Genomic DNA, 22674 nt, shown 5'->3' on the forward strand with positions numbered 1-22674 from the left:
GGCATGATGCGGGTGTCACGCTCTGGTACCAGTGCCCCGCTCAGGACCCAGGGGACAGCCAGGGTGATGGAGGGATGCAGGGGATACCGACGCTGAGCCATGCAGCCAGGGCACGCAGGGGCACAGGGTAGTGTGCTGCTGGGCACACACAGCCACCTCCTGTCCCCATGCCAGGACAGCTGATGCATGCTGCTCGTCCCCATTGCTCTTGCTCCATGTCCTTTTGCCATGGTCCTGGCTTCAGGGCTGTTGCTGGTTCTGGGCACCATCCTGGGGACTTCAGAAAGCCCCACAGCTCCCGCGGCGGGACCTGCCCCACCTCTGAGCTCCAGGGAGGTAATACCCCGTGCCACAGGAGGAGAAGCCAGAGCTGTAGGACCTGCCACAATTGCCAAAGCCACTGGACCCATGTTGGCCCCCATAGCCCAGGGAGACCCCGTAGCCCGTGTCATCTCCATAACCTAGGCAACGGCCATACCCAAGTGAGCCCCCGTAACCTCCCAAGCCAAAGGAGCCCCCATAGCCACGGGAACCCCCATAGCCACTTGAGCCCCCAAAGCCCAGGGAGCTGCCGTAGCCCCCCAAACCAAAGGAGCTCCCATAGCCTTGGGAGCCCCCCAAACCCAGAGAGCTCCCGTAACCCCTATAGCCCCCCAAACCAGAGGAGCTCCCATAGCCACTTGAGCCCCCATAGCCAGTCAAACCCCCCAAACCCAGGGAGCTCCCATAGGCCCCATAGCCTCCCAAACCAAAGGAGCCCCCATAGCCCTGGGAGCTTCGGGAACTGAAGGAACGCCCCAGCCAGGCTGGGCCTGACGACCCCACAACGCTCTCCTGAGGAAAAGAGCTCAGTATGGGGCCTGGGATTGTCACCACAGCTGGTGGAGGGAAGATCACAGCTCTGGAGTCGGGGCATTGCTGCACACATGGCTCATTGTAGCTCTCAGCAATCGGCTGAGGGCAGGTCACTTCGCAGGGTCTGCAGGACTCACTGTAGGAGGACATCCTTCTTGTGATGGCTGTGAGTCTGCAATGCACAGCAGTAAACAGGTTTCAGATGCAGAAATTGTTACCTGACTCTAGACGCCTGTGCTTGCTTAAAGTCAGTGAAAATTGTGACAGCCCAGTATTCATTACCTTGTGAAGTATACCTACATCTGGTCACATAAATCCTATTCTAGATTCTGTTTACTGTCAAGATCTCCTAGATGTCATGCACAGCTGCAGACGTCTAGTGTCATGCATGGTGAATCTTGAATAAATATATTCACAGCAAGTTAAGAAAAGAAGTGTCAGATATAGCCCAGGTATTTCTATAGTTTCATACTGGTTCCCCAGTAGCACTCAACTTCCAAATAGGAATATTTACCTGTATGGGACAAATACTACCACAAGGTGGTAGCTACTGCGATCACTCTGTTATTTTTAAATTGTATAATGCATGTAGATTCTGAATTGGAACTAAAATGCCTGGGAAATGTTTATTCAAAGTAGCATAGAAAAACTTCCCATTTTGTTCTAAGGATAACACCTTCTGACACCGGCAGTTCTCTAACCCACCAATCCATAACATCATGTAGAATTTAGCATCAACAGAAAAAAACTTGAGAAGGATTGAGCCAAATCAGACTTACCTTGTTCACTGAGGAGAATAAGCCAGGAGATATGGATAGAGAGGCTTGGAGTAGAGACAGCTTTTATACATTTCTCAAACTGTTTACAGATATGAAACACCCTTTGTGCCTCAGGTCCTACATAGTAACCAAACAACCTTCCCATCGAGGGATTTAATTTTGCTTGCTTTGCACTGCCACTCCCCACCTTCAAAACCAGGTGTGATACAATGTTGGTACCAACCTGTGGGCATTGGTCTGGTGAATGACGAGTTCCTTCAGACTTCTAATAGCCAGCACCAGCACTGGGGCATCTGTTATTTTTAGAGTGGATGAGAAAGGATCAATTAAATTTATCTGTCTTTTAAGAAAAGTGCCATTTAAGTGAATATGTATGAAAATACATGCAAGCTGGATAAAAAGAGGGAGAGAGGTAATAGAAAGAAGGAGAATTTCATGTATCTACATTTGGTTTAGAAACATGGGGCTTTTGACATCTGTATTAGCAGATAAAATATCATTAATGACTCATGAATTATAAGGTGGATTCCATTCTTATTTTTACTGCTGTCTTTGGAATGTCACTGAGGCAGTGACACTTCAAAGATATTACAGATCCTCCTAGGAATGATAAGAGACTTTACAAACACCCACTAAAAATTCATATTTGATGTGTTGTACCACAAACACGCAACTATCAGCACACGATTTAGAGATGCGTGAATGAAGTGCTTTGTGTAATTAGGTACAACTTCATGCATAAGAGATGGAGTCATTTAGAGGTGAGAGCAAGTGGTCTGGAAAGTCTAAGAGTAGAGATTTAATTTAAGACCCCTTGTTTTTCAGGACATGGACAAATAGCCAGTTAAGCCTGAAAATTCAGGTAATTTGTAATGAGGCTCTTCCCCACCACTGAATTTAAGGCAATAGACATTTTAGATATATTAGCAAAATACTGGCACATAAAGGGAGATGAAGCTACTATCTATAGTCCATTGCATGAACATGTCATAATCTCCCCAAACAGATTAATACTTGGTAAAAAGAAGAACTTGATATCATGAATGAAAATCAAATAATTTCAGGCATTGAAGTTATAAATCACAGTCTGGTTAGGGAATCAAAAGGATTTGACATTGGTTGGCATATTTTTAAATGATACTGTTTCATAACAAGGGAGCTTCTAAATCCTGCCCGTCTTAATTTAATATGATAATAACAGAAATTGCAAGCACTAAGTATTAACGAGTATTTGTGAAGCAGCTTAAAGTCATTATCTTCCAGGTGCCTCTCATTATTATCAGCAAATCCTGATGACACTTCAAAGGCACACCTATCTTACAATTTAAAGGTAGTTTATAGCCTATCTTTTGTAATATTGTAAAATTAAAACCCAACAGATTTGCAAATAACTGTATGATGCTGCAGACTTACCCCCTTAAAATATATCTTTTTTAATACTATTTTATTAATTTCCCACTTTTTGTTAAATGGTCAGTACTTCAAGGTGGGGTGGGGGGGAAGAAAATTGGGATTGATTTTAAACGTGTTTTAACAGAACTTCTAAAAGCAGAGGTATCAAATTAAATTTTGAAACATTTGGTATTAGTTTTAGACAGAGACCCTGTCAAGAGTTCTGGCTATATCAGTAAGGCCTTTTCTGCTTCTTTGGAGGTGTCACTTAGCCCAGTCATTCTTCTGTTAACCTAATGTCATCTAAATTGTCTCAGAAGAATTGAGAGAAAGGTGTTGGAAAAGGTTTTAACAGACTGATGCTAACTTCACTCAGGTTGTAGTTAATATTTCTTGTGATGATGGGACCATATCATTCCCCTATATCATTTGACAGGTGCAGTAAATCAGACTCTGATATCCCTGCCTGGGTTAATTATAGGTAAAATAAAAAGCTTAGAGCACAAGCTAAAAACTTTACCAGGACTTATTGCTTTCATGCTGTTATCAATAGTGATGTCCCATCAGGAGTGAGCCTGCATCGTGTCAGCTATTTGCTCTGCTGTATAATAACATTTATAGATCCTTAGCCAACTGCAAGGAGAACTTGCATCCTCTCAGACCCAAACTTCTACTTCATGTTGGATGACCTTCACCTGGTTTGTGTACGTGGCACCAAGAAGGTCTCTACATCATGCAAGTACTACACTGAACATTTAAATGGGACTAACATGACACACTCCTCTTGTTCTGTTTTTCAGTCGATGACTATATGGTAACCCTTCACCTGCAAGTTCCCCAAATCCCCTAAAATGGCAATCACAGATAACTGATTGTCATCAGCAGTTGTATCACACCCACACTAACATTTGGGAGGGACAGTGCTGAGGTGGCAAAATTAAAGCTCCCACTATTGTGTTTGTTTTGTAACAGATTATGACCAAAGGCAAAAAGGGTGGCTTAAAGAAGTGTATAAAAGCTCGTATCACCCGCAGCCCTTATATCGATTTCTCTTGTCTCAGTCTCCACAGTGAACAAGGTAAGTGTGATTTCACTCATTCTTTCTACTACTATTAGCATTTACTTTAACAATGCTTTTGTCACAGAGGTGATTCTCGAATGTGTTTTTACAGACATATGTCCTTTGTTTCCTTCTGAAAATGTGTCTTTGTCCAGATACAGCATCAGGGGTTACTGCATTAAGATAGGAAGTAGATCTTCAAGCTATAGAAACACTTGCGGTGACTTACACCTCATAAAGTCTGAATTAAAACATACAGTCAATGAACCTTTTCCCCTAGTCCAAGTTGCTGTAGACAGATCTGTCTAATTTATCTAGTACTGAATTTCTGTTTCACATCAAATTATTTACAAAGGTGATCAAGATGAGATGAAACAAAGGATAAAATTGAGTTAATACAAGAATGAGTTTTATTTGTTAGCATGGATAAATATATCCATTTTCTTGTTAACTTCTGATATTTCAGACACAGAGTTACTGCTTAATAATCTTGGTTTACCTCCTCCCAGCACAGTTCCACTATTTCTTCATTTACCTTAAAACCCCTTACTGCTGTGCATTGCAGACTCACAGCCATCACAAGAAGGATGTCCTCCTACAGTGAGTCCTGCAGACCCTGCGGAGTGACCTGCCCTCAGCCGATTGCTGAGAGCTACAATGAGCCATGTGTGCAGCAATGCCCCGACTCCAGAGCTGTGATCTTCCCCCCACCGGCTGTGGTGACAATCCCAGGCCCCATACTGAGCTCTTTTCCTCAGGAGAGCGTTGTGGGGTCGTCAGGCCCAGCCTGGCTGGGGCGTTCCTTCAGTTCCCGAAGCTCCCAGGGCTATGGGGGCTCCTTTGGTTTGGGAGGCTATGGGGCCTATGGGAGCTCCCTGGGTTTGGGGGCTTTGACTGGCTATGGGGGCTCCTCTGGTTTGGGGGGCTATAGGGGTTACGGGAGCTCTCTGGGTTTGGGGGGCTCCCAAGGCTATGGGAGCTCCTTTGGTTTGGGGGGCTACGGCAGCTCCCTGGGCTTTGGGGGCTCAAGTGGCTATGGGGGTTCCCGTGGCTATGGGGGCTCCTTTGGCTTGGGAGGTTACGGGGGCTCACTTGGGTATGGCCGTTGCCTAGGTTATGGAGATGACACGGGCTACGGGGTCTCCCTGGGCTATGGGGGCCAACATGGGTCCAGTGGCTTTGGCAATTGTGGCAGGTCCTACAGCTCTGGCTTCTCCTCCTGTGGCACGGGGTATTACCTCCCTGGAGCTCAGAGGTGGGGCAGGTCCCGCCGTGGGAGCTGTGGGGCTTTCTGAAGTCCCCAGGATGGTGCCCAGAACCAGCAACAGCCCTGAAGCCAGGACCATGGCAAAAGGACATGGAGCAAGAGCAATGGGGACGAGCAGCATGCATCAGCTGTCCTGGCATGGGGACAGGAGGTGGCTGTGTGTGCCCAGCAGCACACTACCCTGTGCCCCTGCGTGCCCTGGCTGCATGGCTCAGCGTCGGTATCCCCTGCATCCCTCCATCACCCTGGCTGTCCCCTGGGTCCTGAGCGGGGCACTGGTACCAGAGCGTGACACCCGCATCATGCCTTTCTCCTTGTATTGACTTGATTTTCTGTAATTGGCTGCTCTGCTTCTCTTTCACATTAAAACCCCACGGTGTTGCACAAGAACCTCTCTGGTTTTCATTTCTTCCTCAGCCTTCTCTTGGAGTAATATTCACTCTTGTCTAGGGGAAAAGAGCCTGGATTCCCTCAGTATTCCAAGTGTCATGACAAAAAATGAACACTGTTTCAGCCCTTCATGCCGTTCTTTAGTATGTCTGTTTAATTTTTTTGTTTTTGCAGTACTTTATTCAATGGGTACTCTTCAGAAGTTTTCTGTCAGTGCAAACTGATCTATAAATGGCTTGAAAATAGTTTTCTATGTTCATGCCATTATGTTGAAACACATTCCATGTAGGGATTTGATTTCTGTTTAATTCTATAACTGAATTAAAAAATCAGAATACCTTATTATGAAATGAAAATTTTCCATTGATGAGGAGGAATTTTTTTCCTGAGCAGGAAATACTTTGTGGTATTTGAAATTCATTCCTAGTTCTCATTGATGTGTTTTGTACATTTTTCTTTGAAGGGGTGGTTTTCTGAGCCATCGTTCATAGATACCAGGATGGGATGTATGGTGTGAATTGAGCATTGAGCTCAGATGAGTTCACAGATTGCTCTCCTTGGCAGAAGAGCTCAGTTAAATGTTGAAGAGAATGTGGGGTATTTTCTTAGCTGCTGTACTGGTGTGAGGACTATGGGCTGCAGTACCTGCTGCTGAGCATGGAAGAGGCTGAAATCCCATAGCCAAGAAGGGCCCTGGAGTCCTAGAGGTACCTGAGGGGGCTCCCCAGTCCAAGGTATCACCCAGAATCAGTGGAGCAGCAGGAGCTGGTGTCACTCCCAGGCTCAGAAGATGAAGCAAAGGAGCACTGCCAGCACCTGTCCTGCCCTTTGCCGTTTCCCCAGCTCCTGCAAGCCCCACCACAAGGCTCTCTTTCCCCTGCCTGCATCCTCCCTCCCCCAGCAACGGCCACCCTCACCTCGCCTGGTCAACTCAGGACCAGCATTTACCCTCCCACAGGTGCTGGGAACCCACCCCCAGGCTCTCCCTAACTTGGGACAAGGAAGGAGTGAGATGGACTTGGATGCAGGAAACCTTTATTATGCCCAGAGGGGCAGGAGAGGCTGTCAGGGAGATGTTGGGCAAGACTGGTGCCATGTGTTGGGGGAGGCAGAGGGATCTTCTCCAGAGCATGGCTTCTTGCTCTGGATGCCCCCTTGGTGCGGCATTCCAGATCCCAAGGACTTGGCCCTGCAGCCTCACAGAGCCCTTCAAGTCCACGTCCTGCCCCATCCAACAGCTGGGAGGAGAAGGGAGGGCAGGAGAAGGAGTTGGCTGGGGCTGAGGCTGCTCAGCACTGGTCAGTGCCTCGTGCCCGCCATCTCAGCCCTGCATGGGGGTGGTGTTGGCGTTTGGGCTGGGGCCAGTGCCTGGGGCTGGGCTGCGTCTAGCAGGGCCCACAGGTGTCCCAGATCTTTCTGCTGTAGCGGGGAAGGGCGCAAGGGCTGCAGGCAGGAGAAGCGTAGGGTCTGCCAAAGGTGCAGAGGCCCCCTGAGCCCAGCGTGGCCCCGGCGCCATAGAGGCCCCCCAGCCCCAGGGAGCCCCCAAAGGCGGGTGCTCCGGAGGAGCCCACCACGGCTTGCTGGGGGAAGGAGCTGAGGATGGGGCCGGGGAAGGTGACGACGACGGGGGGCGGCTGGATGAAGGCCGACGAGTCGGGGCACTGCCGGGCGCACAGCTCGTTGCAACTCTCAGCGATGGGCTGGGGGACAGCGATGCCAGTTTTTGGTGGGCACAGGTCGTAGCAAGACATCTTGCAGGGGTGGAGATTAGTTTGCAATAGATAGAGATGGAAAAGACTAAAAAGGATTCAGAAGGTTTATGAGATAAATTTCAATATGCTGATATGAATGAAGTTACTATATTGTGTTTTCCTGTGCTGTAGTGTATGTTTTATGTGCAGCCCTGACCAACTTGAATAACAGCAGCTGAGCACCTGGATCCAAACTTTCTGACTGTATAAAGGCCACCCCAGGAATGACCAGACCTCACAGATGTATCCTCTGGCCTTACATGGGTATATCTAACACCCTGAAGAGCAATGTAAGAACCTCAGTCTCATCTACCACCAAGTTCTCCAAAGTGGGGAAACAGACCCAAGTTAGATGTGGCTTTGCTTGAAATAGGAAGGTTTATTTATGTCCCCCAGAATGCCACTGAGTACAGCTGAAAATGTGGCCATCTTATACATTTATCTTAAATTCTATAAAATGCTAAAATAATTATCTGGAATGGCAGCTTTTTCATCTGTGACTTTTAAGCTTCTAATTGGTTTAGAACACTCATATCAATTTCCCGGTTTTTGCACTCACACCCAGTCTCCCAAATCCTGCATTTACCACTGTTTGCACTAAGCAGTTACAGACAGAAACAATGTAATGCTGCTTAAAATCTAAACATACCTATAGAAATCTTCTACAACTACTCTGATATAGGTTCCAATTAAGTAAATAGAAAGAACTAAAAAAATTATACTCACTAAGGTCAACGAGGCAAACAAGCTGAAAGAAGTGTCTGATGAATTTAGGGACTGGAGCTTATATAGAGTTTCTCAGCATTCCTATGGGGTTTGAAACTTGCTTGGTGCTGAGGGGGGTGCGTCTGGCTGCCCAACAGAAATTGTTTAACAGCTTTGAGTGATGAAAGTTTTGTGTTTATTGTGGTTATGATTTTATTCTGATTCTCACACCATGTGATGTCCATGTTACACCATCATGATTTCTTTAATCTTGAGTCTTAATTGGATAGTGTAGTTCCTGGTATCATTATTGTAACCTCACTGGAATTACCTTGTGCATTAAGCTGACTCCATGTGTTACTTCTTCCTTTACAAAGTTGTCACAAGCTTGTCTGCTCAGAGATTTTGTAAGACTCATCTTTGGCTGACATGTACATTTTTCCTTAACAGCCCTTTAAATCTGTCTGGTAAATTAATTGGACACACAGTGCATCTTATCCTAGGACTAACCAGAAATTTGTCATTTCTATCCCTAACTTAAATAGACCTTATTGACCTAAGATGGATTTCAAGTGGTCATGAATATCAGCTGAAATCATACAATACACATGACAATTCCCCAACAGCTTTCCATTTAGAGAAACAGCCTTTTGAGTGGCAACTCAATCCTGTGCAAAAATAATTTTGTTTCACTAAAAGAGTTTAAGTGGGAATTGAAATTCAGATTTAAAGGGACCTGTGTTTCTGCTGACATTGATTTGAGCTAGGAAGTCAAAGAAAATACCATTCAGAAATGTATGAAGTCCCATCCCTGCCCACGATCCACCAAAACAGGTACAATGTTGAGGAAAAATCAGAGAAACAGATAAAGGTTTTTTGTTAGATGTTGTGGGCATTAACTCTTATCAACTATGTTCTGGTGCTTCTTGAGAAAAAAAGTACTTTGTAATGATTTCACAAACACTCATTAGTTGGTGTTCAACCCAGATAATGTTTGTTGTTGTGTTAATGTATGAAAATGTGTGAGTGATTTAGATGCTTCAGTGTTACACAATCACATTTGCTTTAATGTACAGGAAACAAGGTGGTGCACCCCATTATTTTAATTAGAACATGATTTATGCCATTGCAACTCATAGGTCAATATTAATGTAGTTCTTTTCTTTCATTTTAAAAAATCCTTTCAACATTCTTGATCAAATCCTCTTGTAGTATAAGATGTCACATTTGCTGTGTATCAGGTGAAAATGTCATTATTTCAAGCTATACTTTCCAGACAAAGTTCTACATACCTCTGTGATTATTTACACTTTTTTTGAGCTTTTCCAGAGGACAGTCAGTATCTTTTATTCCAACTTTTAGGTTTTTACCCCTGTCCAAGGCATTTCACAGACCCTTCTCATTGTCATCCCTGAGAAGACCCCCAGCACTGAAATATCTGGTCTTAACTCCTGCAATGCTTAAGCTGAATATTTCTTCTTGTGATACAGCTTCACCCCAATATTTTCCTTTTCTCTTCAGGTGATAAAAGAATTGTGTTTATGTTTCTGGTTTGTTTGTTTCCTGACATGTATTGTTGCAGTTTGGGAGGAGTTGTGGCTGGGGAGGTAAGTGGAAACAACAGCTGGCTAAAGTGACTGTTTCCCCAAAAAAACTACCCTGCATTTTTTTGCAGGGGAAAATAAACACTCCTCAGGTATATAAAGTGAATTACTGCAGTTCACATCTCCCAGCTTGGGGGTGACTTCCTTGCCTAGATTTACATTTTGCCACTAATGATGCAAGTCAGAGCAAGTTGTGCCTCATCACTCTGTCTCAGGGCAACAAACCCTCTCCACATCAAAGTCTTCTATTTCCTTTCTCCACTTGGTACCATTACTTCGTACTTTATAACATTGTTATTTAAATGCTCTCTGAATTACAAAATAACTTTTGGGGGTTCCCGTGGGAAAAAAGTGCTTATTGCAGATTTTCTCAAGCAACTGAGGAACAAAGGGTATCAAAGCACTTTAGAACACTGACTAATGATTTATGCTCACTGTTTTGTTGTTATAATGTGACTTGTGTCCCAATGGTGAGTAATAGCATCAGTCTAAAGAGGGAGACACTGTCAGTCATATCACTCCCCTAATCAGATTGTGGTTTGTAGCCGCTGGGGCTGGCCAGCTATGTCCCTGCCCTGCTTTCCCTTTTGTGACACCCAGGGTAGGCTGCTCCTTTCACAGAGCATCTCCAGCTCTCTTCAGCAGGAGCCTGACGCACTGCGATAAAAACTTCCTGTTCTCTCCAGTGTCTCTCCAGAACTTCAAGCAATCAGAAAGGGTGAACTTGAAAAGCTGGATGTTAAAGACAGGAGATTAAGAGAGTTGAAAGGTGATATTTTCAAAATTAATCATAATTTCTGCATCTTAAATGGGAGACAGGAGTGTTTCACTGGTCTGGAGACCTATTAGTGTCTCAAAGTACCTCTTAAAACTAAGGAAGTGTGACAAAATGGGAGAGAATTTAGAATGTATTTTCATAGAACATAATTGAAGTGAAGGTTTTATATCATAATAGTAACAGAATCAAACAGAGAAAATTCAGTATTTATTTGAAAATATATTGATAATCATATGATATATGATTATCTAAGCAGAAGAGACAAGAAAAAAACTTATGGGAATAAGGTGCAGGAGGTAATTTTTGAAGTTAAAGAAAAACCTTAAAAGAAAGAAAATATATACAGGATGGAAACAGCTATTTTGAATCTTTAACTCGGTTGCTCTCTCCACAGAATATATATTAAATTGGGCAAGAATAAAAAGACATAATAATCACAAGCAGAAAATATATCAAAAGGAGGAATACGTCACATCATTGGAAGGTAACAGAGAATATGCACTATGGCAGTGGAGCAGAACATCACCTGTATTATCAATGGTATAAAGTTAGGGGAACTCTCAAAAATGTTCAGAATAAATAAAAAAATTTAAAAAATGCTACAAATTTGATGCATAAAAGATTTATTGGGAAAAACAAGTAGAAAAAAAATCAGAGAATACAAAACAAAATACAGGAAGACATAGGAGCAACAAGAAATGAAAATATGAAGCTAAAAATTTTAACTTTTACAGTTGTCAAGATTAAAATTCAACAACAGCTAAATAAAACCAAAATTTTACATGAGGTTTATGACATAAACAATAAAGAAAATTACAGAGTGAAAGAATCCACAAAATGTAAGATATGAAAAATTTACAAAACACAAAACTAGGGAAGAGATCTGTGAAACCAGAGTGAAAGTAAAATAGTAAGAAGAGCAAAATAAAAGCTTTGTGGAAAATATTAATGGCTGCAACATTCAGGACAAAGATCTTCTAAGTTTCTCCAGTCCTGACAGATATGAAGACCAAGGAAGAGGGTCTAGCAGGGCCCACAGTTGTCCCAGAGCTTCCTGCTGTAGCGGGGCAGGGCGCAAGGGCTGCAGGCGGGAGAAGCGTAGGGTCTGCCAAAGGTGCAGAGGCCCCCTGAGCCCTGCGTGGCCCCGGCACCGTAGAGGCCCCCCAGCCCCAGGGAGCCCCCAAAGGCGGGTGCTCCGGAGGAGCCCACCACGGCTTGCTGGGGGAAGGAGCTGAGGATGGGGCCGGGGAAGGTGACGACGACGGGGGGCGGCTGGATGAAGGCCGACGAGTCGGGGCACTGCCGGGCGCACAGCTCGTTGCAGCTCTCAGCGATGGGCTGGGGCACGGCGACGCCGGTTTTTGGTGGGCACAGGTCGTAGCAAGACATCTTTGTGTGGGTTTGGATGGTGCTCTGCAAGAGAACAGAGATAGCAAGAGTGCAGTAGAGGGGAGCGCCTGAGGTGGAGGGACTGGCTCAGGGGTCGAGGAGGAGAAGCGCTCCCGGACTTACCTTGTTCCCCAAGGAGAAGGCGGCCAGAGCAGAGGATGGGAGAGCCTGGCAGAGGCAGAGCTTTTATACCATCCCCGCCATTGCTCAGCACCCCGTGGGCCAATGTGCAGAGGCGACACTCCCTCCTGCCGATGACAATGGTGACAACGGCGCTGTCCAGCTACTGGCCCTCCCTGAGTCAGCATCCCCTCGCCACAGCAGCACACGATGCCTCAGAGCCTTTCCTGCTCTTTCTGCTGTGGCAGCAGCATCTCCCTGCTGGGGGCTGCGCACGGCAGGAGAGGGCCGTGCTTCTGTAGCTCCTGCCTGCCCTGTGCTCTGCCCTGGGAAGACATCTCTGCTCTGTACCCGCAGCCGGGCTCTGCTGGGAGGAGAGTCGTCCCCGAGCCCAGCGGGGCTATTCCCACCAGGGGCAGCTGCAGCTGAGCCTTCAGACAGGACTCCCAGCTCCCCAGCACGCCGAGGGAAGCCCCTGCTCAGCCCTGGCCACGAGCAACGGGGCTCCCAGGACATCTGTGATGGGCTGGTGGGGCTCGGGCAGGGCTGGCACGAGCTTGTGCCGTGTGGGATCAGGAGGGGATCTGTGATCCTTGCACCATGCAGCTCAGGAGGGAAGAGCATGAGGGGTCTTTCTGCCCCAGACTGGCTGAGGTCGATGACCAACGCATGCAGGCAGAGGGAGGCTGGCTCTGTTGGACTGGCGAGTGATGCATCGTGCTGAGCAGGCAGTGCCGCAGAGGAGTGCCTTTGCTGTGCCATTTCGTAACCTCGCGCCTCTGTAGATTACAGCCACACGGCGTATGTCATGCGGTCACCGGTATGCGGGAGGCATTTGCGAGGTGCCTTCTTGGTCAATGCCAGGACCCTGACCCTCCCAGTGGCTATGCAAAGATGGCATGCATCCACCCCGAGACCAAGCCCTTGGGCAAGAGCTCTGGCACGCAGGGCGCTTGCAGTCAGCCTTTGTCACGCTGCGTGCCCTCTTACACACCGAGATAATGAAAAGACACCGGGGCTAATTTGGCCCGTGAGATGGCAGCTGGCAAGCGCCCGAGCAGGGTAATTGCAGGGGCTGATAGAGCAGGTTGGGGCTACTGAGGAAGCGGCGTCAGCACAACAGCCCTGTGCCACACAAGGAGGAACCAAGGGCTCGTCCGTCACAGGCCACTTGCTCCCAACTCAGCAGCTCCTCCCCTCACTCGCCACATGGCATAAAAGCTCTGCCCTCAGTGAGCACTGGCATCCATCGCTCCTGCCTCGCTCTGCTCAGGAAAAGGGAAGGTGGGTGCCTGTGTGTCTCTGCCTCCTGTGGCAGGGACCAGCTTTGGGCCTCCCTGGCCAGGAGAGCTGTGAGGGCAGCAGGCGTGTGGCAGCTGCCTTGGACGGCCAGGGCGGGCTGAGCCACAGCGAGAGGAGGAGGGATCCCCGTGGCCGTGACTCGCAGAGCCAGGCTCTCGGGGAGTCTTTGTGTGCCCTCGGTCTGTAGAGATGAGGGCACTGAGGGGGGCTGTTTGGGCTAAGGGCAAGCGGTGGGCACTGAGGTCATGGTGGTTGCTATGGCCTTTCCAGCTTCAGGGCAGCCCTGGGAAGAGGGCACTGCACAGCTAGGGTATCTCATCTGCATTCACGACATGTGTTGTTGGTGCTGTGTGTTTCAGGCTCAGCTCTCTCACACAAAGATGTCTTGCTACGACCTGTGCCCACCAAAAACTGGCGTCGCCGTCCCCCAGCCCATCGCTGAGAGCTGCAACGAGCTGTGCGCCCGGCAGTGCCCCGACTCGTCGGCCTTCATCCAGCCGCCCCCCGTCGTCGTCACCTTCCCCGGCCCCATCCTCAGCTCCTTCCCCCAGCAAGCCGTGGTGGGCTCCTCCGGAGCACCCGCCTTTGGGGGCTCCCTGGGGCTGGGGGGCCTCTATGGCGCCGGGGCCACGCTGGGCTCAGGGGGCCTCTGCACCTTTGGCAGACCCTACGCTTCTCCCGCCTGCAGCCCTTGCGCCCTGCCCCGCTACAGCAGGAAGCTCTGGGACACCTGTGGGCCCTGCTAGACGCAGCCCAGCCCCAGGCGCTGGCCCCAGCCCAAACACCAACACCACCCCCATGCAGGGCTGAGATGGTGGGCACGAGGCACTGACCAGTGCTGAGCAGCCCCAGCCAACGCCTGGGTAGCTGACTCTGCCACACACCCTCGGCCCATTCCTGCCCCCGTTTCCTGCCTTCTGCTCCCCTCCCCTCCTTTCTCCTCCCAGCTGTTGGATGGGGCAGGACGTGGACTTGAAGGGCTCTGTGAGGCTGCAGGGCCAAGTCCTCAGGATCTGGAATGCTGCACCAAGGGGGCATCTGGAGTGGAAAGCCATGCTCTGGAGAAGATTTCTCTGCCTCCCACAATACGTGGTAACCAGCCTCTCTGATCTTGCCCACGGTCTGCCTGACAGCCTGTCTTGCCCCTCTGGGCACAATAAAGTTTTCCTGCATCCAAGTCATGTCTCACTCCCTCATTGTGCCAAGCTTGGGAAACCCCGGGGGTAGGTGCCCAGCAGCTGTGGGAGGGTAAATGCTGGGTTCTAGATGCCCAAGGGAGGTGAGGGTGGGAAGTGCTAGGAGAGGGAGGGAGGACGCAGGCAGCAGGCAGGGGAAAGAGAGCCTTGTGGTGGGACTTGCAGGAGCTGGGGAAAGGGCAGAGGGCAGGGAGCAGGGTAGGTGCATTCAGTGCTCCATCACTTCATCTTCTGAGCCCAGGAGCAGCATCAACTCTACAAGGTTCCAGTGCTCTGCAGAAGCACAGGAGAATCTTCAGGCATCTGCACAGAGGAGGCTGGATGAGAGCTACTGTTTAACCTCACACCTGGGAAATGACCGTCAATATTCCATGACATAGGACATCATGCTCAGCAACAGAAAGCTGGGGGAAGAAGAAGGAAGGAGGATCTTGGGAGTGATGGCATTTGTCTCTCACGTAACCGTTGCCAGTGTGGCCGCCCTGCTGTCCTGGAGATGGCTGAACACCTGCCGCTAATGCCAAGTAGAAAATGAATTCCTTATTTGCTTGACAGGCATGCAAGGCTTTTCCTTTACTTCTTAAGCTCTCTTTATCCCGACACACCAGTTTTCTCACTTTTAGCCCTCCGATTCACTCACCCATCCCAGCAGCGGAGGAGTGAGCGAGCTGCTCTGGGCTCTTTAGGTGCCAGCTGGGGTTAAACCACAACAATGATGAAGGGACAGGGAGCAGCTCTCTCCCGGGGAGAGTCTCAGAGTTCTGCAACTGTTCCTCCTGTCTCCGAGGAGGACCGGGGGTTTCTTATCAATGTGCACAGATGCCTGAAGGGAAGGCATCAAGAAGATGCGTCCAGGCTCTTGTCAGAGGCGTCCAGTGCCAGGACAAGAGGCAATGGGCACCAGCTGAAACACAGGAGGCTCTGCCTGAAAAGCGCAAAACTCTTTTGGCACTGTGAGGGTGACCGAGCGCGGGCACAGGTTGTCTCAGGAGGTTGTGGCATTTCTGTTCTTGGAGACAAAGTTGTGTGGACACAGTGCTGGGCAGCCGGCTCTGGGTGACCCTGCTGAGGTGGCAGCATGACAAGATGCCCTGCAAAGGCTCCTGCCCCAGGAATCAGGCAGTTATTTCTGTCATTTTCTGTCTGTGGCAGAGTTGGCCTGTGTTGGGGGTGAGAAGGGGAAGGAGAAAAGGATGGGGAAAGCGAAGGTGAAGGATAAGAGAGTACAGCAGAAGGACAGGCGAGAAGATGGGGAAAGGGAAGTGGACTGTGAAGGAGAATAAAAAGAAGAAGAAGAAGAAAGAAAGGGAAAGAAGAAGAAGAAAGAGGAGAGGAAAGGGAACGGGATAGGGAAGAGGAAAGGGAAGCGTCCCCATTGCTTTCTCCCGCAGGGGCTCAGACAGAGCTGTGGAGGCACGAAGGGGGTGGAGTCACAACACGCATTGCCCCTGGGTGGCTCACAGCCCCTGGGGCAGTCACACTCATGCCCAGGGAAGCTTGAGGTCTGCAAATGCCCAAGGGCTTCAGGTGCTGCAGGCAGCAGATCTGTCTGTTCAGGCAGGGCCCTTTGAGCTCAGCTGTGGGACCTTATGTGGACAGAGCTGCCACGGCTGTGGGGTCTCCCCAAAGGCAGCTCAGCCTGGATCTGCTGGGACAGAGAGACTGCCCTGGCCCAGATGGGCGGGGTCACATGCAGGGCGAGGGAGCCCTGCAAACCACGTGGCTCGGTGAAACGAAAAACAAAGAGAGAGGGGTTAGATGCAGGATTCTTTTATTGTAAGTGCAGCAAACAACCAGTGGAGAAAGACACATAAGGCACAGGCAGGCAGGTTGTCCCTGTGGGCTTCAAGAGAGCTGTTCCTTCAGGCTTCTGCCAGGCAGTGGCTGTTGGAGAGACAAGCAAGTGCCCTGTGGGTGGATGGTGGCTTCGTGCCTCTGGGGACGGGCAGGAGCAAGGAGGAGGAGAGGCAGCATGGAGAGAGAAGAAGGGAGGGACAAGGAGAGGAGAAGTGAGGCTGAGATGGCCCAGGGTCTCTGGGTTTTCTGGGGCTCAGTCTAGCAGGGCCCACAGTTGTCCCAGAGCTTCCTGCTGTAGCGGGGCAGGGCGCAAGGGCTGCAGGCGGGAGAAGCGTAGGGTCTGCCAAAGGTGCAGAGGCCCCCTGAGCCCTGCGTGGCCCCGGCACCGTAGAGGCCCCCCAGCCCCAGGGAGCCCCCAAAGGCGGGTGCTCCGGAGGAGCCCACCACGGCTTGCTGGGGGAAGGAGCTGAGGATGGGGCCGGGGAAGGTGACGACGACGGGGGGCGGCTGGATGAAGGCCGACGAGTCGGGGCACTGCCGGGCGCACAGCTCGTTGCAGCTCTCAGCGATGGGCTGGGGGACGGCGACGCCGGTTTTTGGTGGGCACAGGTCGTAGCAAGACATCTTTGTGTGGGTTTGGATGGTGCTCTGCAAGAGAACAGAGATAGCAAGAGTGCAGTAGAGGGGAGCGCCTGAGGTGGAGGGACTGGCTCAGGGGTCGAGGAGGAGAAGCGCTCCCGGACTTACCTTGTTCCCCAAGGAGAAGGCGGCCAGAGCAGAGGATGGGAGAGCCTGGCAGAGGCAGAGCTTTTATACCATCCCCGCCATTGCTCAGCACCCCGTGGGTCAATGTGCAGAGGCGACACTCCCTCCTGCCGATGACAATGGTGACAACGGCGCTGTCCAGCTACTGGCCCTCCCTGAGTCAGCATCCCCTCGCCACAGCAGCACACGATGCCTCAGAGCCTTTCCTGCTCTTTCTGCTGTGGCAGCAGCATCTCCCTGCTGGGGGCTGCGCACGGCAGGAGAGGGCCGTGCTTCTGTAGCTCCTGCCTGCCCTGTGCTCTGCCCTGGGAAGACATCTCTGCTCTGTACCCGCAGCCGGGCTCTGCTGGGAGGAGAGTCGTCCCCGAGCCCAGCGGGGCTATTCCCACCAGGGGCAGCTGCAGCTGAGCCTTCAGACAGGACTCCCAGCTCCCCAGCACGCCGAGGGAAGCCCCTGCTCAGCCCTGGCCACGAGCAACGGGGCTCCCAGGACATCTGTGATGGGCTGGTGGGGCTCGGGCAGGGCTGGCACGAGCTTGTGCCGTGTGGGATCAGGAGGGGATCTGTGATCCTTGCACCATGCAGCTCAGGAGGGAAGAGCATGAGGGGTCTTTCTGCCCCAGACTGGCTGAGGTCGATGACCAACGCATGCAGGCAGAGGGAGGCTGGCTCTGTTGGACTGGCGAGTGATGCATCGTGCTGAGCAGGCAGTGCCGCAGAGGAGTGCCTTTGCTGTGCCATTTCGTAACCTCGCGCCTCTGTAGATTACAGCCACACGGCGTATGTCATGCGGTCACCGGTATGCGGGAGGCATTTGCGAGGTGCCTTCTTGGTCAATGCCAGGACCCTGACCCTCCCAGTGGCTATGCAAAGATGGCATGCATCCACCCCGAGACCAAGCCCTTGGGCAAGAGCTCTGGCACGCAGGGCGCTTGCAGTCAGCCTTTGTCACGCTGCGTGCCCTCTTACACACCGAGATAATGAAAAGACACCGGGGCTAATTTGGCCCGTGAGATGGCAGCTGGCAAGCGCCCGAGCAGGGTAATTGCAGGGGCTGATAGAGCAGGTTGGGGCTACTGAGGAAGCGGCGTCAGCACAACAGCCCTGTGCCACACAAGGAGGAACCAAGGGCTCGTCCGTCACAGGCCACTTGCTCCCAACTCAGCAGCTCCTCCCCTCACTCGCCACATGGCATAAAAGCTCTGCCCTCAGTGAGCACTGGCATCCATCGCTCCTGCCTCGCTCTGCTCAGGAAAAGGGAAGGTGGGTGCCTGTGTGTCTCTGCCTCCTGTGGCAGGGACCAGCTTTGGGCCTCCCTGGCCAGGAGAGCTGTGAGGGCAGCAGGCGTGTGGCAGCTGCCTTGGACGGCCAGGGCGGGCTGAGCCACAGCGAGAGGAGGAGGGATCCCCGTGGCCGTGACTCGCAGAGCCAGGCTCTCGGGGAGTCTTTGTGTGCCCTCGGTCTGTAGAGATGAGGGCACTGAGGGGGGCTGTTTGGGCTAAGGGCAAGCGGTGGGCACTGAGGTCATGGTGGTTGCTATGGCCTTTCCAGCTTCAGGGCAGCCCTGGGAAGAGGGCACTGCACAGCTAGGGTATCTCATCTGCATTCACGACATGTGTTGTTGGTGCTGTGTGTTTCAGGCTCAGCTCTCTCACACAAAGATGTCTTGCTACGACCTGTGCCCACCAAAAACTGGCGTCGCCGTCCCCCAGCCCATCGCTGAGAGCTGCAACGAGCTGTGCGCCCGGCAGTGCCCCGACTCGTCGGCCTTCATCCAGCCGCCCCCCGTCGTCGTCACCTTCCCCGGCCCCATCCTCAGCTCCTTCCCCCAGCAAGCCGTGGTGGGCTCCTCCGGAGCACCCGCCTTTGGGGGCTCCCTGGGGCTGGGGGGCCTCTATGGCGCCGGGGCCACGCTGGGCTCAGGGGGCCTCTGCACCTTTGGCAGACCCTACGCTTCTCCCGCCTGCAGCCCTTGCGCCCTGCCCCGCTACAGCAGGAAGCTCTGGGACACCTGTGGGCCCTGCTAGACGCAGCCCAGCCCCAGGCGCTGGCCCCAGCCCAAACACCAACACCACCCCCATGCAGGGCTGAGATGGTGGGCACGAGGCACTGACCAGTGCTGAGCAGCCCCAGCCAACGCCTGGGTAGCTGACTCTGCCACACACCCTCGGCCCATTCCTGCCCCCGTTTCCTGCCTTCTGCTCCCCTCCCCTCCTTTCTCCTCCCAGCTGTTGGATGGGGCAGGACGTGGACTTGAAGGGCTCTGTGAGGCTGCAGGGCCAAGTCCTCAGGATCTGGAATGCTGCACCAAGGGGGCATCTGGAGTGGAAAGCCATGCTCTGGAGAAGATTTCTCTGCCTCCCACAATACGTGGTAACCAGCCTCTCTGATCTTGCCCACGGTCTGCCTGACAGCCTGTCTTGCCCCTCTGGGCACAATAAAGTTTTCCTGCATCCAAGTCATGTCTCACTCCCTCATTGTGCCAAGCTTGGGAAACCCCGGGGGTAGGTGCCCAGCAGCTGTGGGAGGGTAAATGCTGGGTTCTAGATGCCCAAGGGAGGTGAGGGTGGGAAGTGCTAGGAGAGGGAGGGAGGACGCAGGCAGCAGGCAGGGGAAAGAGAGCCTTGTGGTGGGACTTGCAGGAGCTGGGGAAAGGGCAGAGGGCAGGGAGCAGGGTAGGTGCATTCAGTGCTCCATCACTTCATCTTCTGAGCCCAGGAGCAGCACCAACTCTACAAGGTTCCAGTGCTCTGCAGAAGCACAGGAGAATCTTCAGGCATCTGCACAGAGGAGGCTGGATGAGAGCTACTGTTTAACCTCACACCTGGGAAATGACCGTCAATATTCCATGACATAGGACATCATGCTCAGCAACAGAAAGCTGGGGGAAGAAGAAGGAAGGAGGATCTTGGGAGTGATGGCATTTGTCTCTCACGTAACCGTTGCCAGTGTGGCCGCCCTGCTGTCCTGGAGATGGCTGAACACCTGCCGCTAATGCCAAGTAGAAAATGAATTCCTTATTTGCTTGACAGGCATGCAAGGCTTTTCCTTTACTTCTTAAGCTCTCTTTATCCCGACACACCAGTTTTCTCACTTTTAGCCCTCCGATTCACTCACCCATCCCAGCAGCGGAGGAGTGAGCGAGCTGCTCTGGGCTCTTTAGGTGCCAGCTGGGGTTAAACCACAACAATGATGAAGGGACAGGGAGCAGCTCTCTCCCGGGGAGAGTCTCAGAGTTCTGCAACTGTTCCTCCTGTCTCCGAGGAGGACCGGGGGTTTCTTATCAATGTGCACAGATGCCTGAAGGGAAGGCATCAAGAAGATGCGTCCAGGCTCTTGTCAGAGGCGTCCAGTGCCAGGACAAGAGGCAATGGGCACCAGCTGAAACACAGGAGGCTCTGCCTGAAAAGCGCAAAACTCTTTTGGCACTGTGAGGGCGACCGAGCGCGGGCACAGGTTGTCTCAGGAGGTTGTGGCATTTCTGTTCTTGGAGGCAAAGTTGTGTGGACACAGTGCTGGGCAGCCGGCTCTGGGTGACCCTGCTGAGGTGGCAGCATGACAAGATGCCCTGCAAAGGCTCCTGCCCCAGGAATCAGGCAGTTATTTCTGTCATTTTCTGTCTGTGGCAGAGTTGGCCTGTGTTGGGGGTGAGAAGGGGAAGGAGAAAAGGATGGGGAAAGCGAAGGTGAAGGATAAGAGAGTACAGCAGAAGGACAGGCGAGAAGATGGGGAAAGGGAAGTGGACTGTGAAGGAGAATAAAAAGAAGAAGAAGAAGAAAGAAAGGGAAAGAAGAAGAAGAAAGAGGAGAGGAAAGGGAACGGGATAGGGAAGAGGAAAGGGAAGCGTCCCCATTGCTTTCTCCCGCAGGGGCTCAGACAGAGCTGTGGAGGCACGAAGGGGGTGGAGTCACAACACGCATTGCCCCTGGGTGGCTCACAGCCCCTGGGGCAGTCACACTCATGCCCAGGGAAGCTTGAGGTCTGCAAATGCCCAAGGGCTTCAGGTGCTGCAGGCAGCAGATCTGTCTGTTCAGGCAGGGCCCTTTGAGCTCAGCTGTGGGACCTTATGTGGACAGAGCTGCCACGGCTGTGGGGTCTCCCCAAAGGCAGCTCAGCCTGGATCTGCTGGGACAGAGAGACTGCCCTGGCCCAGATGGGCGGGGTCACATGCAGGGCGAGGGAGCCCTGCAAACCACGTGGCTCGGTGAAACGAAAAACAAAGAGAGAGGGGTTAGATGCAGGATTCTTTTATTGTAAGTGCAGCAAACAACCAGTGGAGAAAGACACATAAGGCACAGGCAGGCAGGTTGTCCCTGTGGGCTTCAAGAGAGCTGTTCCTTCAGGCTTCTGCCAGGCAGTGGCTGTTGGAGAGACAAGCAAGTGCCCTGTGGGTGGATGGTGGCTTCGTGCCTCTGGGGACGGGCAGGAGCAAGGAGGAGGAGAGGCAGCATGGAGAGAGAAGAAGGGAGGGACAAGGAGAGGAGAAGTGAGGCTGAGATGGCCCAGGGTCTCTGGGTTTTCTGGGGCTCAGTCTAGCAGGGCCCACAGTTGTCCCAGAGCTTCCTGCTGTAGCGGGGCAGGGCGCAAGGGCTGCAGGCGGGAGAAGCGTAGGGTCTGCCAAAGGTGCAGAGGCCCCCTGAGCCCAGCGTGGCCCCGGCACCGTAGAGGCCCCCCAGCCCCAGGGAGCCCCCAAAGGCGGGTGCTCCGGAGGAGCCCACCACGGCTTGCTGGGGGAAGGAGCTGAGGATGGGGCCGGGGAAGGTGACGACGACGGGGGGTGGCTGGATGAAGGCCGACGAGTCGGGGCACTGCCGGGCGCACAGCTCGTTGCAGCTCTCAGCGATGGGCTGGGGCACGGCGACGCCGGTTTTTGGTGGGCACAGGTCGTAGCAAGACATCTTTGTGTGGGTTTGGATGGTGCTCTGCAAGAGAACAGAGATAGCAAGAGTGCAGTAGAGGGGAGCGCCTGAGGTGGAGGGACTGGCTCAGGGGTCGAGGAGGAGAAGCGCTCCCGGACTTACCTTGTTCCCCAAGGAGAAGGCGGCCAGAGCAGAGGATGGGAGAGCCTGGCAGAGGCAGAGCTTTTATACCATCCCCGCCATTGCTCAGCACCCCGTGGGCCAATGTGCAGAGGCGACACTCCCTCCTGCCGATGACAATGGTGACAACGGCGCTGTCCAGCTACTGGCCCTCCCTGAGTCAGCATCCCCTCGCCACAGCAGCACACGATGCCTCAGAGCCTTTCCTGCTCTTTCTGCTGTGGCAGCAGCATCTCCCTGCTGGGGGCTGCGCACGGCAGGAGAGGGCCGTGCTTCTGTAGCTCCTGCCTGCCCTGTGCTCTGCCCTGGGAAGACATCTCTGCTCTGTACCCGCAGCCGGGCTCTGCTGGGAGGAGAGTCGTCCCCGAGCCCAGCGGGGCTATTCCCACCAGGGGCAGCTGCAGCTGAGCCTTCAGACAGGACTCCCAGCTCCCCAGCACGCCGAGGGAAGCCCCTGCTCAGCCCTGGCCACGAGCAATGGGGCT

The 22674-nt window shown here is 52.1% G+C and overlaps 6 protein-coding genes across 6 annotated transcripts; 2 read left to right on the forward strand and 4 right to left on the reverse strand.

Annotated features, from left to right (window-relative positions):
- Positions 1–279: 279 nt before the first annotated feature.
- Positions 280–1005, reverse strand: LOC141916560 (uncharacterized). Its single transcript, XM_074809191.1, has 2 exons — positions 534–1005; positions 280–497 (listed from the first exon to the last, which is right to left on the reverse strand). Exons 1-2 carry the CDS (start codon positions 1003–1005, stop codon positions 280–282), a joined length of 690 nt encoding a protein of 229 aa, XP_074665292.1.
- Positions 1006–4673: 3668 nt separating this feature from the next.
- On the forward strand, positions 4674–5381 carry LOC141916561 (uncharacterized). The gene is made up of 2 exons (XM_074809192.1): positions 4674–5127; positions 5164–5381. Exons 1-2 carry the CDS (start codon positions 4674–4676, stop codon positions 5379–5381), a joined length of 672 nt encoding a protein of 223 aa, XP_074665293.1.
- A 6223-nt stretch (positions 5382–11604) lies between these two features.
- On the reverse strand, positions 11605–11970 carry LOC141916562 (feather keratin 3-like). Its single transcript, XM_074809193.1, has one exon. It carries the CDS (start codon positions 11968–11970, stop codon positions 11605–11607), a length of 366 nt encoding a protein of 121 aa, XP_074665294.1.
- A 1802-nt stretch (positions 11971–13772) lies between these two features.
- Positions 13773–14138, forward strand: LOC141916563 (feather keratin 3-like). The gene has a single exon (XM_074809194.1). The coding sequence runs from the start codon at positions 13773–13775 to the stop codon at positions 14136–14138; it is 366 nt and encodes a 121-aa protein (XP_074665295.1).
- Positions 14139–16643: 2505 nt separating this feature from the next.
- LOC141916564 (feather keratin 3-like) lies at positions 16644–17009 on the reverse strand. Its single transcript, XM_074809195.1, has one exon. The coding sequence runs from the start codon at positions 17007–17009 to the stop codon at positions 16644–16646; it is 366 nt and encodes a 121-aa protein (XP_074665296.1).
- A 4673-nt stretch (positions 17010–21682) lies between these two features.
- Positions 21683–22048, reverse strand: LOC141916825 (feather keratin 3-like). Its single transcript, XM_074809628.1, has one exon. It carries the CDS (start codon positions 22046–22048, stop codon positions 21683–21685), a length of 366 nt encoding a protein of 121 aa, XP_074665729.1.
- Positions 22049–22674: the final 626 nt, after the last annotated feature.

This window comes from Strix aluco, chromosome 30, assembly GCF_031877795.1.
Source record: "Strix aluco isolate bStrAlu1 chromosome 30, bStrAlu1.hap1, whole genome shotgun sequence".
NCBI classification, from domain to species: domain Eukaryota; kingdom Metazoa; phylum Chordata; class Aves; order Strigiformes; family Strigidae; genus Strix; species Strix aluco.

Coding starts and splice junctions, on each gene's coding strand:
- LOC141916825 (XM_074809628.1), bottom strand. CDS start 22,048: ATGTCTTGCTACGACCTGTGCCCACCAAAAACCGGCGTCGCCGTGCCC.
- LOC141916562 (XM_074809193.1), bottom strand. CDS start 11,970: ATGTCTTGCTACGACCTGTGCCCACCAAAAACCGGCGTCGCCGTGCCC.
- LOC141916563 (XM_074809194.1), top strand. CDS start 13,773: ATGTCTTGCTACGACCTGTGCCCACCAAAAACTGGCGTCGCCGTCCCC.
- LOC141916560 (XM_074809191.1), bottom strand. CDS start 1,005: ATGTCCTCCTACAGTGAGTCCTGCAGACCCTGCGAAGTGACCTGCCCT. Junction 498..533: donor GGGCTCAAGTGGCTATGGGG/GTTCCCGTGGCT, acceptor TTGGCTTGGGAG/GTTACGGGGGCTCACTTGGG.
- LOC141916564 (XM_074809195.1), bottom strand. CDS start 17,009: ATGTCTTGCTACGACCTGTGCCCACCAAAAACCGGCGTCGCCGTCCCC.
- LOC141916561 (XM_074809192.1), top strand. CDS start 4,674: ATGTCCTCCTACAGTGAGTCCTGCAGACCCTGCGGAGTGACCTGCCCT. Junction 5,128..5,163: donor GGGCTCAAGTGGCTATGGGG/GTTCCCGTGGCT, acceptor TTGGCTTGGGAG/GTTACGGGGGCTCACTTGGG.